The 16,567-nt window shown below is 43.8% G+C and overlaps 1 protein-coding gene across 2 annotated transcripts in view; it reads right to left on the reverse strand.

Moving 5' to 3' along the window:
• The window catches only part of LOC147014985 (pleckstrin homology domain-containing family A member 1-like), a 54,863-nt gene that overhangs the window by 35,567 nt on the left and 2,729 nt on the right, over positions 1-16,567 (reverse strand). The window contains exons 2-3 of one of the 2 annotated variants that reach the window (XM_085849253.1): positions 5,301-5,443; positions 1,469-1,525 (exon numbers count right to left, since the gene is read on the reverse strand). In XM_085849253.1, coding sequence (XP_085705379.1) covers positions 1,469-1,525; positions 5,301-5,441 — 198 coding nt within the window. In that variant the 5' untranslated portion in view covers positions 5,442-5,443. The remainder of the gene's footprint in view (positions 1-1,468; positions 1,526-5,300; positions 5,444-16,567) is intronic. The other variant, XM_085849254.1, reaches the window with a different exon arrangement.

Below are 16,567 nucleotides of genomic sequence, written 5' to 3' on the forward strand. Positions count from 1 at the left end.
GTCCAGATGAGGTTGAAGAGAAGTCGCTTAAGGGTCGGAACGTCACTGCTTTTGTGGCTGTCAGCTGCAGAGGTGTGTTTGGGCCGTATTGGTTTGAAGACAAAAACGGAAGAACGGTTACCATCAATCAAGTACGATACCGACCGATTGTCGATACATTTTATGAAGACTTGAACCAATCGATGAGCACTGACTGCATCCTTCTGGCAACAGTGGTTCGTGCAAGACAGTGCTACCCGGCATGCAGCCAACGAAACAATTGCCTTTCTCCATCAAAAATTTGGATGAGTTCTCAGTTTGCGTATGGAATATGAATGGTTTCCACACAGCCCCGACCTCAATCCGCTGGATTTTTTTTTCTTCATCTGGGGAGCTTGCAAGGATAACGTCTACAAGGAACAACCCAGATCTGAACCTGATCTGAAGGTAACAGTTGAGGCTTATGGGCAGAGAGTAACCATAAAAAACTTGCAGAAAAATCATTGAAAACTTCGTAATTCGTGTGAATGCAAGTTGTGTGCGTGGAGGGTGATCACATCGAACACCTCAACTAGAAGCGCATTAACGCACAATGAGTTTCATTTCTTCAAGATTTGGTTTTCATTTTCTTATACACATCTGCTTTTAACAAAAGGACACAAGTAGAGCAAAGGACACAAGGAGCTAGGTGACTTTTATTCAACATGGAAGGTGCAGATGTTTAAGGGTGCCAGTGGTGTAGAGTAGGGTTGGCAGATCCCAGAAACCCAATTCTTAAGTCGCGCCAGTGGTGGGTGTGCTGAATTTTGGAGAAGTGTTGAGCAACTAAGTTTGGAGAAGTACCACATTGCAAAATAATTTGATGTCAATGTGGAAACTCATTTTCGCACTTAAAATTCAACGAAGCTAGTGCAAGAGGGGCGGGGGCAACAAAAGGACGTCACGTTTGAATGAAAGGAGTCTTGGGTGGCCGGTCGTTGGTACAATTCGGAGCATTACCCGGAAGGAACAGATTTCTTGAAAAGAATAGCGACGTGTGATGAAATATGGGTTCATCATTTCACAACAGAGACAAAGCAAGCCAGCTGGCTTGGAGTGGTGGTGTTCTTGGTCATCCACCACCACCACCAAAAAAAGCATGGTCTTAATAGATCAGCTGTCAGCCAGAAAGGGAACAAACCAGTCAACAGGGCATATCGACCGGTTTGTTACCATTTGAGCACTTGCCTGATACTGTGACTCAAAATTCAAATCCCATCTACACCATGTTGCTTTTGCCCAAACCTCATACTACTTTTCGTTAAAAATAAATAAATTAAAAGGTCAACTCTCACCATCTTTTGACAATTACAATAAAAGCAACTGCACTCATCCATCTTACAGAGACACAGTACACTGCAGGCAAAAGTAATGACCTTTGACACTGGATCTGCATTGCATGTAAACATACAGTATATGGCTGAAGTGACAGCACAGTCACATTACCCACCATCGATATGTAGCAAAGGCCAATTTTTCCAGCCAGCTCGGGATTCCTCGACATTTTCTGAAAGGAAACCGAAACCAGACCACTGCGAGTGAAAGTCATACCACAAGCCATGGCAAAGGGGAAAAAATAAATAAAAACACTGCAAGCACAATCCTATTTAACTTCCAGTCATATCGATAACAATCAGACCCAAAACAAAACAAACTTAAAATCTGCATCTTATCAATGCTGGAACATTTGAAAAGAAAATAAATAAATAGAATAACAAAAATAACAAAATGACCCAAAACATGATTTTGTTTCAGAGTGTTTTACTCGACTTGCTCGTCAAAACAAACGAGACATAAAAAGTTTCGAGCATGCAGACGTGTCTGCGTCGGAGAAACGCAAGCGGAGCAACATTTTCATTCGATCGCCATGAAATCCTGAAAAACGCTGCACAAACGCAGACGGCCGTGATGAAAACGACTTAAAGTCGCACAACTCAAAATAAATAAATACATTAATAAGATTATACCGGCATGGACAATGAACGAAGATGGACATTTCAACGGTCAATGAAATTCATCGAAAGCCTGGCTTGTTACGTTTGAAAAAAAAAAAAAAAAAAAAAAAAATGTTGCGGTTCAGCAGACCAAGTTCCCACCAAGTTTCTATTTTTAGATGATAAACTTGCACAGCACAACCAATGGCAAACTTCCTGACAAGATTCTCATTGGTTTTTGTGTCAAAGCAAACGAGATACCCGTAGGTTGTTCTTCAAAGGGTATCAAGGTTGTTAATCGATTTTGTAGAATAAATTTTTGCCAATGAGCCACCTTTCAGCCGATTTGTCTCGATACAGGCAGAGATCCTTCCATCCTCCCCGTTGGACAGAGAAGCGGGAGTCCCGTCTGCCAGCATTCCATGGTGGACGTTAATGATCCTATGGTGTCCTTCGTAAAGAGTAGGTGAGCCATCGCTAACACCATGAACAAATTACAAATTCCTGCCCTAACGTACAGAGGGCACTGCATCAGCGGCACATCCACATCCTCAGCCAATTATACTATTCCATAGCCTTGTGCTGCATACAAACGAAGAAGATTGGATTAAGAAAAACTGGAAATTGAAAATGCCATTACTTTATATCAAAAGGTTGCACGGTGCTCAAGTCATCTCTTGTTAAAGGGAGAAGTATCTGTACCTGTGCATGCAATGCTATAATTTAAATGGTTCCTGCCCTCATCTATATATTCCGAAAACTCTCATCTTGTATATATGTATGTATGCATGTTAATGAAATACAGCCAAAACGGTGCACGATAGCACAAAAATTATATGGCCACCTTACTCACCATTCTCCTGTGGTATGCAGTATCAAGTTTCGTTCAAATTGGGCAACAAAAAATTATTAAAAAATCAATTCCCGATTCAGTCAAGCACTCTTCAGGAGAATTTGATCAATGGAAACAACCTCAGCGGTAAAGTTTGCTGGAGCTATCTTATTTTCTTATCAACCGCTGTCACAACGGGTTCACGGGTTGTCTAGTGAAATAATAAAAATGGTCCCGTTGGAAAGCTACTCATCTATTTTCTTGGAACAAAAATTTATGTCCGTTTACTCACAACGATACCAGTTTTAAAAGCCCGTCTTTTCAGGAAGGAAGAGTAAGAAGCAGAACCTGGAGCCGTAATGTAGCGGTTCTAAAGGGATCCTACTGTCATCTCTTTAGAATTCATGTGCTGGACACAGAAAGTGTACATAAACAATGAGAAGACACTCGGTAGAGCACATACCTCTGCCACGTAATGCCTGATCTACGAGAACATATCAAGCCCAATACATTTTCGAAATATTGTGCTATGTATCGTTTTTGGCCCAATCTCTCATTGGTGAAAAAAAAAAAATCACTTTAAAAATTAAATAATTCTCATATCCAGATCCGGATTCGGACCTTCACTGAAATCAAAACGATTTGTCCTTGCCACACACCGAACCTGTCCACCAAGTTTCGTCCGAATCCATCCACAACTTTTTGAGATATCATGCACACAGAGACAGACAAACAGACAGAGGATTGAAAACATAACCTCCTTCACCTTCGGTGGCGGAGGTAACTAGAACGATTCTCAGGAGAGCCCATACCTCCGCTAGGCTGAACAGTTCACATTTTATATCCCACTGATAGGTCGGATCTGAATCGTGGCCTGAACCAAAATCAAATTGGCTTGTTCTCGTCACCCAACCAACTCAACCACCTCGTTTTGTCACAACTCATCCACAACCTTTTAAAATAGCATCTCACATCACGCGCCTTCTGATTGAATGGTTTGCAACAGTTGGAACAATCGTCTGGGTGACAGACAGATGATTCTTCTTTGCGGATTATGTAATTTTACTGTGCGAGACACAATCCGTGGCAATGCTCACCATAAGTCAGGAGGTGCGTCTGACGTTGACGTGTGTGTATGTATATATATATATATATATATATATATATATATATATATATATATATATATATATATATATATATATATATACATACATATACACCACACACACTTTTTTCCCCCCACAAGTTTCATTTCACATCCTCATTGAGTACAATCGATAGACAAGCAATACGGTTAAAGTGCAACATGCACTTTTGATTAAACACAGCAAAGCAACCGGTGGGTGGTGGTGGAGGGGGGGGGGGGGCATTCCTCGTTACACCAAAAAAGTGATGGTGAGGCATTGGTCGGGTTATTTAAAAAAAAAATGAAATAAAAAAGGGAAATGCTGATCAGAATAATTTGACTCATGAAAATATTTTTGCAACCAATGATGAGTCACTACTTTGTCATTTTAACGATAATACAAGTTCCCTTAATACCAGGAACTTCAACCGAAGATGCCCATCAGGACTGTGCAACGGTTGTGAACCTATGGTCGTGTGTCTGTGCTCCATCCTTCTATTTTTTTGCTGAGAATCAGGCAATTTGTTCGCCAAGGTATCAAGACAAAAACTGTCAACTGTTCATATGTGAACATCATTGTTCTTACAAGGAATACTTGCCGTGCCTACCTACCACTCCCTTCACCGACAGTTTTTTTGTTTTTGTTTTGTATACATAGTCGAAACTCATGGAAGGGTTTCAGCAAAAGACAGCACGTTGCATTTCACACACGTATTGCACATCCACATCCACATGCAAGCCTCCATAATGACTTTTAAAAAGTGAAACGTGCAAAAAAAACTGATCATTTATGACACGTAATTTTTGCTGCCGTCATTGTCGTCGTCGATGTGCTTGTTGTAGTTTGTGTTCTTCTGTTTACGATTGCTTTGAAAAGTGTTATGATGTATATTTATGTGTGCTCCTTCTGTGTCCGTCATGCTTTATTCTGGAGGGTTCCTGCTGTCGTAGCATAGAAACCGCTACATTAAAGCTCCAAGTTCTTCTTCTTCTTCTTCTTCTTCTTCTTCTTCTTCTTCTTCTTCTTCCATTCCAGAAAGATGGGCTTTTAAAACCGGTGTCTTTGTGATTAAACGGACACAAACTTTTGTTCCAAGTCAATAGATTAGCAGCTTTTTTGTGTGAGCAGGAAAAACACACACAGACACAGACCAGAAAGCCAAATGAAAATATGGTAACCAGACTCATAAAAAGGTTCAACTTGTCAATTGCGCCACAACCTCTTGGAATTCCGTTACAAACCGAGACCCCGAATGGTGATTGTACCCTCTGTGACCACCTACAAATCGGCAAACTGGACATGAACAGAAAATGTATTTAATCATTTCAAGTCAAACAAATTATTTTTCAAAGACAATGAAGTTAAGCATAAACTACACTTTCTTACCTGTGGCTCTTCGGTGTACCAAGAGAGTACATTGTTGGGCAAATCTAGGACCAGGTATCTCTTTGAAAACTGCTGACTTCCATCCATATCCTCGACGTGCAGGAAACCACCAAAACATCCCTTCTGCGCCTGATTCGCCATACCTGGGAGAAGTGGAGATAGACATCACCGAGTTGGCCAGAGCATCCCAACTCCCTGACCAGGCCAGAGTACGAGTGTACGGCATCTCCCTTTCCATTGATCAGATTTCTTCCCCACTTCTCACTGTACGAAGTTGAAATATAGATCATCCAAAGTCTTTCTGGAAAGCGATACATGTTCAATGTCACAGCAATGTTTCGATTCTAAATATCAATTAATTTGTCAGGCAGGCTGAACATCCTGACACAAGCTTCAGAAACTTCTCCACCACCACCCAAGACACAGATTTAAACCCAAGATCACATTTTATTCTTCACATAATGTGAACAAACTTCTCTATGGGGAAGAACAGTCATATGATGGATGGAAGGACATTGGTGGAACATGGACCCCAAAGAATGCCGAAAAAAAATAATAAAAATTCAGTGTATTCTTTTTAGTACTTCAATGACATTTTTTTCATGATGAAAATCAGAAATTTTTCTCAATGTTGTATGACCTGCAGCATTAAGAGGAAAAATGCAGAACGATGAAGTGAAGGTTCATTTTTGTTGGACTATCTATCCATTTTTTTTTTGTATACATAGACGAGGCTCGAGGAAGAGCTAGTATTAGTACACCGAACAGATCAGGACACAACAGGACAAAAGGTACAGTTGAGAGAGAGAGGAGGGAAACACCAACAGCAGAGTTGAAGGCCAAGATAGATGCAGACTTGGACAAACAATGGGTGTGGAGAGGATTGATGGAGTGGACAATATGGATACAGAAGGAAACTCTAAGGGGGGAAAAACTGGACATTTGGAAGGAAGGATTGGGGTGGGGATGGGGGAGGGGGATTAATGAGGGTAGAAAAGATCGTGGTTTTTGGATTGAAGACGATCTGAGATGGTGGTGAATGGCTGGCTGTCTTGAAGACTTGGAGGGAAGAATGATATTTAAGAAAATGTGGAAGTTGGTTCCACGGGTGTGAAAAAGAAGAGAAACAAATGAGTGGAGCTGAGCAGCGATTCTGGATTTAGGTAGCTTCACAAGAAGGGGGTTCATGGAGTGTCAATCCTTCAGAAACCTGGAGGGGACAAACCATGGAAAGAGCAGATGATGCAAGACCAAAAAGGAAGCGGTAGAAGACAGAGGCCAGCGACCTGTCTGCAATGGCGTACCAATAGGCCCATGGACTCCGTTTTATCATGGGAGATTCCAATAATCTTGATGGCCTTGGTTTCCAGGGTGTCTCGCTGAACAAGGTGTGAGGCAGGGGAGCTAGACCAGAGGGGAGAGCAGTACTCCATCAATCTGTGGATGAAGGCCTTGTAGGTAGATTGGAGTTCAGGTATGCCAAGGAAGGACTTTGTACGACAGAGGATTCCCAGTTGGCAGCTGATTTTGGAAACCAACCTTAAAATATGGTTTGCCCAAGTAAGATCATGGCTGATAGTGAGACCCAGGAGTTTCAATGACTGAACTTCCTCAAGAGGATTGTTAAGAAAGTACATAAGAGGGTGTAGGGGAAGTGAGGGGTTTGCCAGACAGTCCTTTTAGAGAGAAATAGAAAAAGTGCGAGATTTGTCAGGATTGAAAGACGTATTACAATTTGTGATTTGACCTCGTTTGACCGACTTGTGATATTTTTTTCAACGGCTGAAGAGAGGGAAGAGGCTTCAGCCTGCCTTTCTTGAGAATGAGGGATGTCATGGCAGAAGGTTGAGTCATCATCAACAAATAGAAAAAAAGAGGATTTTCCAGATAGTAAGAGATCATTGATGGTGGTGGTGGTCGTATGGCAGCTTAGCTGCTGGGGTAGCTATCATTTCTTGAAGCGCGACTGTGTCGCTGATGCAGTGCCCCTCTACCAGTACACACACTGGAACTGGTACTCATTTCACCGACCTCGGAAGGATGACAGGCTGAGTCAACCCCCCGATGCTCACTCAGCGACCAGCGGGGCTTGAACTCAGGACCCTTGGATCCCAAGCCACCACCAGGCTTAGATCATTGATGAAGATCAGGAATAGAACTGGGACCAGAACACACAAACACACAGACAGACAGACAGACAGACAGACAGACAGACAGACAGACAGACAGACAGACAGACAGAGAGAGAGAGAGAGAGAGAGAGAGAGAGAGAGAGAGAGAGAGAGAGAGAGAGAGAGAGAGAGAGAGAGAGAGAGAGGATTCCTTTGAGTGCAACATGTTGGCCACGAGAATCATGGAAGTCAAAAAGCAGTGTGTGGAATTGGCCTTGGATGCCATAAGCAGAGAGTTTGTAGAGCAAATCAGGGTGCCAGTCTGCATCAAAAGCATGATATCAGAGATGGCCCTGATCTCATGTCTAACATTGAGGACTTCCATCCATTGTTGGATGAGTTGAAGCAGCATGTCCAAACAAACACAGAATTGAGGCATTCAGCCTTCTCACGAGCAGAGTCGGCTGTGTTGCCATTTGACAAGAGGGAAGGGATGGAATGGTAGCACACACCAGACACAGACTTAAGATGCCACCAGGTTTTGGAGCAGGGAGACAAGTTTGAAAAGATGTTGTTTTCTGGCTTTCCCGAGAGTGGACACACTTGTTGTGGACTTTTTGGAATGCACTGAGATTGTCTTCGTCAGATTAGCCTTCTCGGAAGAGAAGGCAAGTTGTTTCAGAGCAACTGTCCCACCCCCGATTCAGTGTACCATGGGTGGGAAGATGGGTAGGATAATCGAAGATGAGAGCAGGTTTCTGAGGAAGAATTCCCAAGCTGAGTTAACATCAGGAGCAGCAGATAAGGAAGAGCAATCATGGAGAGATATCTACTTGCAGTTTCTGTCAATCTGCTTGAGTGATATGCCAGACTCGTCGGCGTTGAGGCAGCTCGCCGAGACTAGCCTGAGAGATGTTGACTTTCACAAGCACATCATTAGATCAACCAAATGGAGCAGAGGAAGAGCAGGAGACATTTGGGGGATAGTTTGTTATCATCAAGTCCAGTAGGGAGGATTTGTCATTCGAAGAAAGTCCAGTTAGAAAGTTCACAGGTTGAGACAGTGCCATGGAATCACAGAAGCCCTTTGCTGAAGTGCCATGGCTGGTGAGAGAGAGGTACCAACACCCAGCCAAGTTGCATGGTGACAATTGAAATCACCACATGAGGAAGAGAGAGATGGGATGAGTGATTAAAAGCTTGTCCGTGTTGTCTGAGAGAGAGGGAGATGTAGACAGAGTTGTTACTGCAAAAAGGATAGTACAACACACAGACAAACAAGATGTGGGAGTGATGAGGAAGTCACAGCCAGAAGTACTCCTGGGGAGTGAGAGTTGTAAGATCAGAACACGGGCAGTGAGAAACAGGTATTGATGTAAAGTGCAACCCTGCCACCGGGGAGTGTTTCAGGCCTATCAAATTGGAGGGGAGGAGACAAACAAACTGTTCAGCCTGGCGGAAGTATGCACTCCACTGAGTGCGGTTCTAGTTAGCTCATCCCCCGCACAGCGGGAGATGGGGTTTTGTCATCACTTATGTGGGTGTGTGTGGTGTTGGTTGTTATTCTCCATATGTAGGTTTTAGAAGGTAGAATGGAGCCCTCACAGGTCTTGAAGTATGTGTGTGTGTGTGTGTGTGTGTGTGTGTGTATGTGTGTGTGTGTGTGTGTGTGTGTGTGTGTGTGTGTGTGTGTGTGTGTGTGTGTGTGTGTGTGTGTGTGTGTGTGTGTGTGTGAGACAACTTTCATATTTTACCATTTGAGCTTTTGTCATCAAATTTTAAAAGCTTTATGAGAATATAGAGAAGACAAATGAAGAATTTGGTCAAAAGGTCCAAACGTCAAAGGTACCGTTTAGCATACGGAAGAAGAAGTTGTCTGAATACAAAGCAGACGGGCTTTGCCTTTTCAGATGCTTTATAGTTTAAAATGCAACGCAAGTTGATTGAAAATAAAACTGCAGCACGCTCGAACGCAATTAGCCATTTTCAGATTATCCCAAATCACATGAACCAGTCAACTACAATCTTTGTCCTTCACAAACATTTTGTTGAAATTCTCCCCTCCAGACAAACAAACGGACCCGAAAGCAATACCCTCTCTTTCAGCGAGGGTAATTATGCAATTTAAACTCAACATCCATCTTCATCAGACAATACAGAATATCTTGCTTCAACCTGAAACTCCGAGCAGTTAAAATGGTAACTATTTCCGGGATCAAGGCGCGCTTTGGGGACCACGCAAGACCGAAGCAAAACAAACGGGTCGTTTGATCAAATAGCACGACACTCACGGCAAAAGTTAGCTAACCTTTTGGAATTGTTAGCAATATTTTTATTTGTAAGCATTTTTAATGACATTGTAAATTATGTGCATTAGTGTTCTTAAACTTTGAAAAAAATTTCCTTTATGAATCACTCGCCCCAGTGAACCTAAACTTCCTTTTTCCCCATTGAAACAATGCCCCGACATTCACGGAGGTTTTCAAGAACATATTCCCCAATGAATGTCTGGGTTTTATGGTGTGTAATAAATATATATATGTATAAATACACACATACACATACCCATCCCCAGCTACAGGAAATTTTAAGTTTATCTATCAATTAAAATCATTTCATGGATGCAAAAAAGGTTAATGTGTTGCGTTGTGTTGCACTGTCGGTTTCACTCAGAGCCAGAGCTCTGAGCTACGTATACCACCCACCGCAAAATTGTGGTGCAACATCAGGCGGTGGAGGTTGAATTTGTGTAAGAGAGTGCAAAACTCCACGAAGATCTGATTAAATCGACTAATCCAGATGATCATGTTGATTATAAAAGATTACTGAAAGTGACAATATCATCTGACTATTGCATTTATATATTGCAAAGTGACCGACTACATTGCATCAAGAAAAGTGAAATTAAAATACAAAATAAGCAATCAACAGCTTTTCAAACACAGCACAGGAAACAACCACCGTAAACAGGAAACAGATGAATGCACACACAGACACCATGGATCACAATGTACAATATATACATTTATATACATATACTCGAGTGACGTCGATGGCATCGCAAATCCCCACGCTTCCCACCTAAAGCAAAGTTGGAAGATGGCAAAACGTTCCACCAGGAATGACACAATATCAAATTTTAAGTTAAAAAATTTTTTTTTAATCCGTTTTGACCCCTGTGATCCTCAGTCCTCATCTCCTGTGGCATAACCAGTGGTCAAATACATCAAAAAATCGTTAATATTCATTGCATGTACAAAGTTTCATTTTAAAATGTTTAAAAGTTTGCCCACAATTGCATTTTGGAGTGCTTGACCTTTTAACCCCACCAGGGGGGGTGGGCTAAAACTGAGACTGCTCTTGCACCTTCTTGCCATGTGGTGATCACAACTACCAAGTTTGGTGAATTTCTGCGTAACTGTTAGTGCAACAGATAGACGGACGGAAAGACAGAAAGACAGACGAGTACAATATCACGTGGCCCACCATGGGCAGAGCGAGTCAGCACCGGCTGACGTTCATTCATTGATATTTTTGTTTACCGACATTTTCCAATGGTTTTGTGTTTTTTTTTTCCTGGGATATTGGCTTGCGTTATATCAGGATGCAAAAATTCAGCTTTCTCCAGACAAAAACATTCCGTTTTTTTTGTCAAAAAGCATGGGGATAACTGGAACGGCACTCAGTGGAGCGCATACCTCCGGCAGGCTGAACAGTTTATGTTTTGTATCCCACTGACTAGCTGGACCTGGATCAGGACCAGAACCAAAATCTAATCGGATTGTTCTTGTTACCAAACCAACTCATCCAACGAGTTTTTGTCACAACTTTTTGAGATATCATGCTCTTCACATCATTTTTGGCCTCATCTCTCAATGGTGAAGAATCACTGAAAAAAATTCTCAAATCCAGATCCAGATTAGAATCTTCACCAAAATCGAATCTCTCTTGCTCTTATGTGGTGACTTCAATTGTCATCACGCCAGTTGGCTAGGTGTGGGTACCTCTCTCACCTGCCATGGCACCTCAGCAAAAGCTTTCTGCGACTCATTGGGACTGACTCAATCGGTCAACTTCCCGACCCGGATCTCAACCAATGGTACTCCATCTCTTCTGGATCCGATTTTGACAAATTTCCCTGACAATATCTGCTGCTCTTCCTTCGCTCCAATTGGTTCTTCTGACCACGTCCTTGTTAAAGTGGACATCTCTCTGGCTGTTATCAGAGAACCACCTCACCGCCGTCGAGTCTGGCATTTCACTCAAGCCGACTGGCAGGGTCTCCGAGCAGCCATCAAACTTACAGACTGGTCTCCTATCACTACTTTCTCAAACATCAACTCATCCTGGGAATTCTTTCAAAGAAACTTGCTCTCTCTCATGCACAGATTTATCCCCTCTCGTGTTCAGTTGTCTTACCCTTCCTCCCGCCCTTGGTTTACTGAAGCTTGTGGCGAGGCTGTTGTCCTGAAACAACTTGCCTTTGCCTCATGGAAAGCAAACCCAACTGAGGGCAATCTCAGTTCTTTCCACAAAGCTCGGAACAAGTGTGTATCTACCCTCAGGAGAGCCAGAAAACAACATCTTTCTCATCTCAAGTCTGAACTCTCAAACCTCTCTCCCTCCTCAAAATCCTGGTGGCGTTTAATCAAATCTGTTTCTGGTGTATGTTCCCCCTCCATCCCCTCCCTTACCTCAAATGGCCGCACTGCTGATTCCACACGTGATAAAGCTGAATGTCAAAACTCGGTGTTTGCAGCTAAATCTTGTGTCCTAAACCCATCACTATCTCTACCCACTTTACCCAGTCGCACCCAACTGTCCCTGGACTCTGTATCCTTTTCTCCTGACAAGGTGGAGAGCTTGCTTTCAAACCTCGAGTCAGATTCTGCAACCGGTCCAGACGGCATCAGCCCACATGTCCTCAAAGCCTGCTCTTCTGCTCTTGCTCACCCTCTCTCTGTTCTATTCACCCTCTCATTTGCCCAAGGTCATCTGCCATCTGCTTGGAAATCTGCTAACATCACTGCCCTGCATAAAAAGGTGCAAAAACAGATCCCTATAACTACAGACCAATCAGCCTTCTCCCAATCATCAGCAAGGTGATGGAATCCATCATCGCCTCAGATATGAAATCCTTCCTCTTCTCCAATGGCTTGATTTCCAATCATCAATTTGGTTTCAGACCAGGTCACTCTACCCTGGATATGCTGCTTCTGCTCTCCCATCAATGGATGGAGGCCCTCAATGCCAGACAGGAAATCCGAGCCGTATCCCTGGACATATCACGTGCTTTTGACACAGTCTGGCACCCTGCGCTACTCACCAAACTCTCTTCCCATGGTATTCAAGGCCATCTCCACTCATGGCTCGCAGACTTCCTCTCCTGTCGCAGTCAACGTGTGGCCCTAAATGGAGTTCTTTCATCCCCTCTTCCTGTGCAGGCTGGAGTTCCTCAAGGTAGCGTTCTGGGCCCTGTTCTTTTTCTGGTTTTCATCAATGATCTCTCGGACTCTCTGGAAAATCCTCTATTTCTCTTTGCCGACGACTCCACCCTCTGCCGTACCATCTGTCATCCCTCAGACCGGCAAGCAGCAGCTTCTTCACTCACTGCAGATCTGGATAAAATCACAAACTGGTCCAACACGTGGAACATGTCTTTCAATCCAGACAAATCTCACACTCTCACTATGTCTCTTCGAAAGGACCGTTTACAAAACCCCCCCATCCACTTTCTCAACAATCCTCTGGAAGAAGTCTTTTCTTTCAAGCTTCTAGGTCTCACTATCTGCCATGACCTTTCCTGGGAAAGTCACATTTCCAACCTCGCCTCAAAAGCCAGTCGCCGACTGGGAATCCTCCGTCGTGCTAAGTCCTTCCTCGGCCCTCTTGAGCTCCTGACCACTTACAAAGCTTTTGTCCGTAGCCTGATGGAGTACTGCTCTCCCCTCTGGGCTGGTGCTCCTGCCTCCCACCTTTCTCGGCTTCACGCTGTCGAAACCAGGGCATTTAAGATCATCGGCATCTCCCGCAATGAAGCTGAGTCTTTGGGCCTCTCACTCAATCACCGCAGGTTGGTCGGTGGTCTTTCTGTCTTCTACCGACTCCTCTCCAGCCTTGCCCCCCTGCTCTCTCTGCGATTTGTCCCCACCACATTTCCACAGGGCGCTCAAGGTTCGCCATCAACCGCCTTCTGGTAAAACTACCAAAATCACGAATCACTGCTCATCTTCACTCTTTCATTCCTCTTTTTCCCGCCTTTGGAATAAACTTCCTCACTCTATTCTTTCCCATTCTTCCCTCCAGGCTTTCAAAACAGCTATTCACCACCACCTCTTATCTTCCCCCATCCAAATCCTCGATCTTTTCTACCCCCGATAATCCACCCAAGCCCACTTCCTTCATTTCTCCTACTTTCCTTCCTGAAAGTCCCTGAAATGTCCATCTTCTCTTCGCCATGTTCCCCGTCCCATCCCCATCCCTCTCCCTTCCACAGTTCACCTAATGTGTCTGTTCCCCACTGTTTTGTCCCTTCCACTCCCGCCCCTCTTGTCTCATGCCTCCTTGCTGTGAGTTGTGTGTTAGCTCTCATACGAGCCTCGACCAAGGTATACAAAAAAAAAATAATAATAATTCGTCCCTGTCACACACCCAACCTGTCCACATCCATAACTTGATACATCATGCTCACAGACAGACAGAGACAGACAGGGTGAAAACACAATCCCCATCCAGCTTCAGTGACAGAGGTAGAAATGAAAATGGATTCTTCAGGCCACAGCAGGGCCTGGTTCTCCCTTCCAATACTCACCAAAAAGGAATTTCAACCGACGTGAAAATACCATCTCTAGCAATACCGTGAGATTGCACAGAACCCAGTGCGACAGCATTGTAAACTTTTTTTTACAATAACGGTCTAAAAGAAGGAATATTCGTTTGGGAAAGGCAGAGAATGAGGGTGATGAAAATAGCAGGAGACGGGAGGTGTAAATAAGAGGACCTCACCAAATTGAAAATTTGATGACGGAATCGTCATAATCATCACCGCCCTCTAGTTTGCTTCTTCGTGTTGCTGATTAGATAAGAGCAATTAGACATTCACACTTACACCCCAAAACCACGTCCGAACTGAGTCTTCCGTGACTCACGAGCTGACTGGCGAGGCCCAAAATGTGACCGAGAGTGCAGGGATTTGTTAATTTGCTCAAGGATACCGTCAACAACTCGTGTCCTCTTCGTGAAAGACGGCGCAATCTTTTACATCCAGCAACGAACACCAGGAGATGGAACGCCCGGCTTAAACGTCCATCCGAGGGACGGCGCCACGTTGTGATGCAATGCCCTGCTTGCGAAACACCAGCCCACAAGTTTATTGGCTGGTCGGGAATCGAACCTAGATCTCCACACCGTCCTGTCAGACCAATTAAACGTGCGCAAAACACTTTCCAACCAATTCCTTGTATACATTGTATCTTTCCCATTTCCAAAAACATTTTCCCCTCTTGCTTGAGGGAACCTCTTCAGTTCGCTTTTAATTCGAGCGATATATGGAAGAGAAATGCACACCAGATGACTAAGAGTACCTTATAAAGTGCTTGTAGATCTAATCATTTGCAGTGAACCCCTTTTGGGTAAGAACGGAGGACAGGTGGTAATAGCTGGCGTCAATGGTGAGAACCAATGGTTTGGATCGACCTGAGCGGCCCGACGGGTCGTGTCAAACACCGTACCGATTCAAATTGTATTTAACATCACGTGCATTTTCTCCAGGTTTAAAATCCTAAATATTGTATCGAGTCTGATGGGAAAGAAGGTCATGGACAGAACATGATGCCAATGCCCTGCACTGTGTACACTTTATTTTTCAAACACAAAACCTCTTCAAAAATAAAATTAAATTAAAACTAAATCAACAGGTTCCACCGAACATGGAAAGTGCGGAGGAACACGCACCATTTTATATAATTGGCTTGAACAAACCATTTGATGCATTAATAATGAAGTCCTTTCAAAGTGAACACCATCAGTACACCAAAACGTATGTTGAGACAAATAAATACAAGTTTGCATGGAAGGATAGCCTGGAGCAGTGATCTTCACTGGTGTTTCGAGGAGGGACACTCTTGCCGATAAGACGTCAGTGTGAGAGCCACCACACCGCCTGCAGGACTCCATAATGGCTGCTATTAGGTCCTGCCTTCGCATACGCTTCTTCATTGTGGTCAACTGGGGCTGCAAGCATAAATTGTTTGTATACCGGAACCATATTCTGATGATGTTGTCATGTTACTCTTGTGCTTCGTGTTGTAACACTCATTTGAAACCATTGGGTCAATTTGATAGCAGTGATGGTGGATTACCATGGAGCGTTTTCACATTTGTGTATCATCGGCTGCACGTCAGGGGGCACACTTTCGGCCACCAGGGGCTGCCAGTGGCTCGCGGGCCGTGCAATGAAGAACAGGGGACTAGAGGTATGCACGTTCACCTCGGCCATCTAGCCTGGGTTCGAATCTCGACGAGGCCAAACACCGCCGTCCTGGTGGTGGCGCTATGCCATACATATCGTTTGGGGTTTCCCCACACCCTGAACACGAGGGGTGAGGGGAGTGTGGAGAGCACCACGGTTATTTTTTGGGGTTTTTTTTTTTTTAACCTCCTCAAACCTTCCCTTCCACACTCCGAGTACAACCCCAAGTCTTCAATCCATTCCGTCTGGCGGTTTAGGAGTGCACAAGGTGTAATAGGGCTGGTGGTTCTTCAGCAACAAGCGGAACACACTCTAAACAGTATTTCGTGCTCGCAAGGTTTGAGCTTGCATTTGATAAATCCAGGTAACCATTGAATCTGGTGAACAGTTTTACTTACAAATCCATTAAAAAGGAAAATAATTTAAAAAGCCAAAGTAGGGTGGAGGTTTGAACTCACACACACACGAACCTTTTGTTTGCGGTTGATCTCTTGTCACTCGCAGACAAGACAAATTGCACGTGATTGTCTGAGCCCATTTGAGATTGAATGGTGGAATAGAGAGACAGGTGATAGAGTGTTAGTCATAGCATAAAGATATCCAAGATCTCCCATTGATGGTGGAGAGATGGAAAGATAGATAGAGATCTTCATCTTGGTGGTGTGGTGGTTAAAGCGTCCGATCAG

The sequence above is a fragment of the Eptatretus burgeri genome, chromosome 12 (assembly GCF_056783735.1).
Source record: "Eptatretus burgeri isolate ZD-2024b chromosome 12, Ebu_testis_v1, whole genome shotgun sequence".
Classification (NCBI taxonomy): Eukaryota; Metazoa; Chordata; class Myxini; order Myxiniformes; family Myxinidae; genus Eptatretus; species Eptatretus burgeri.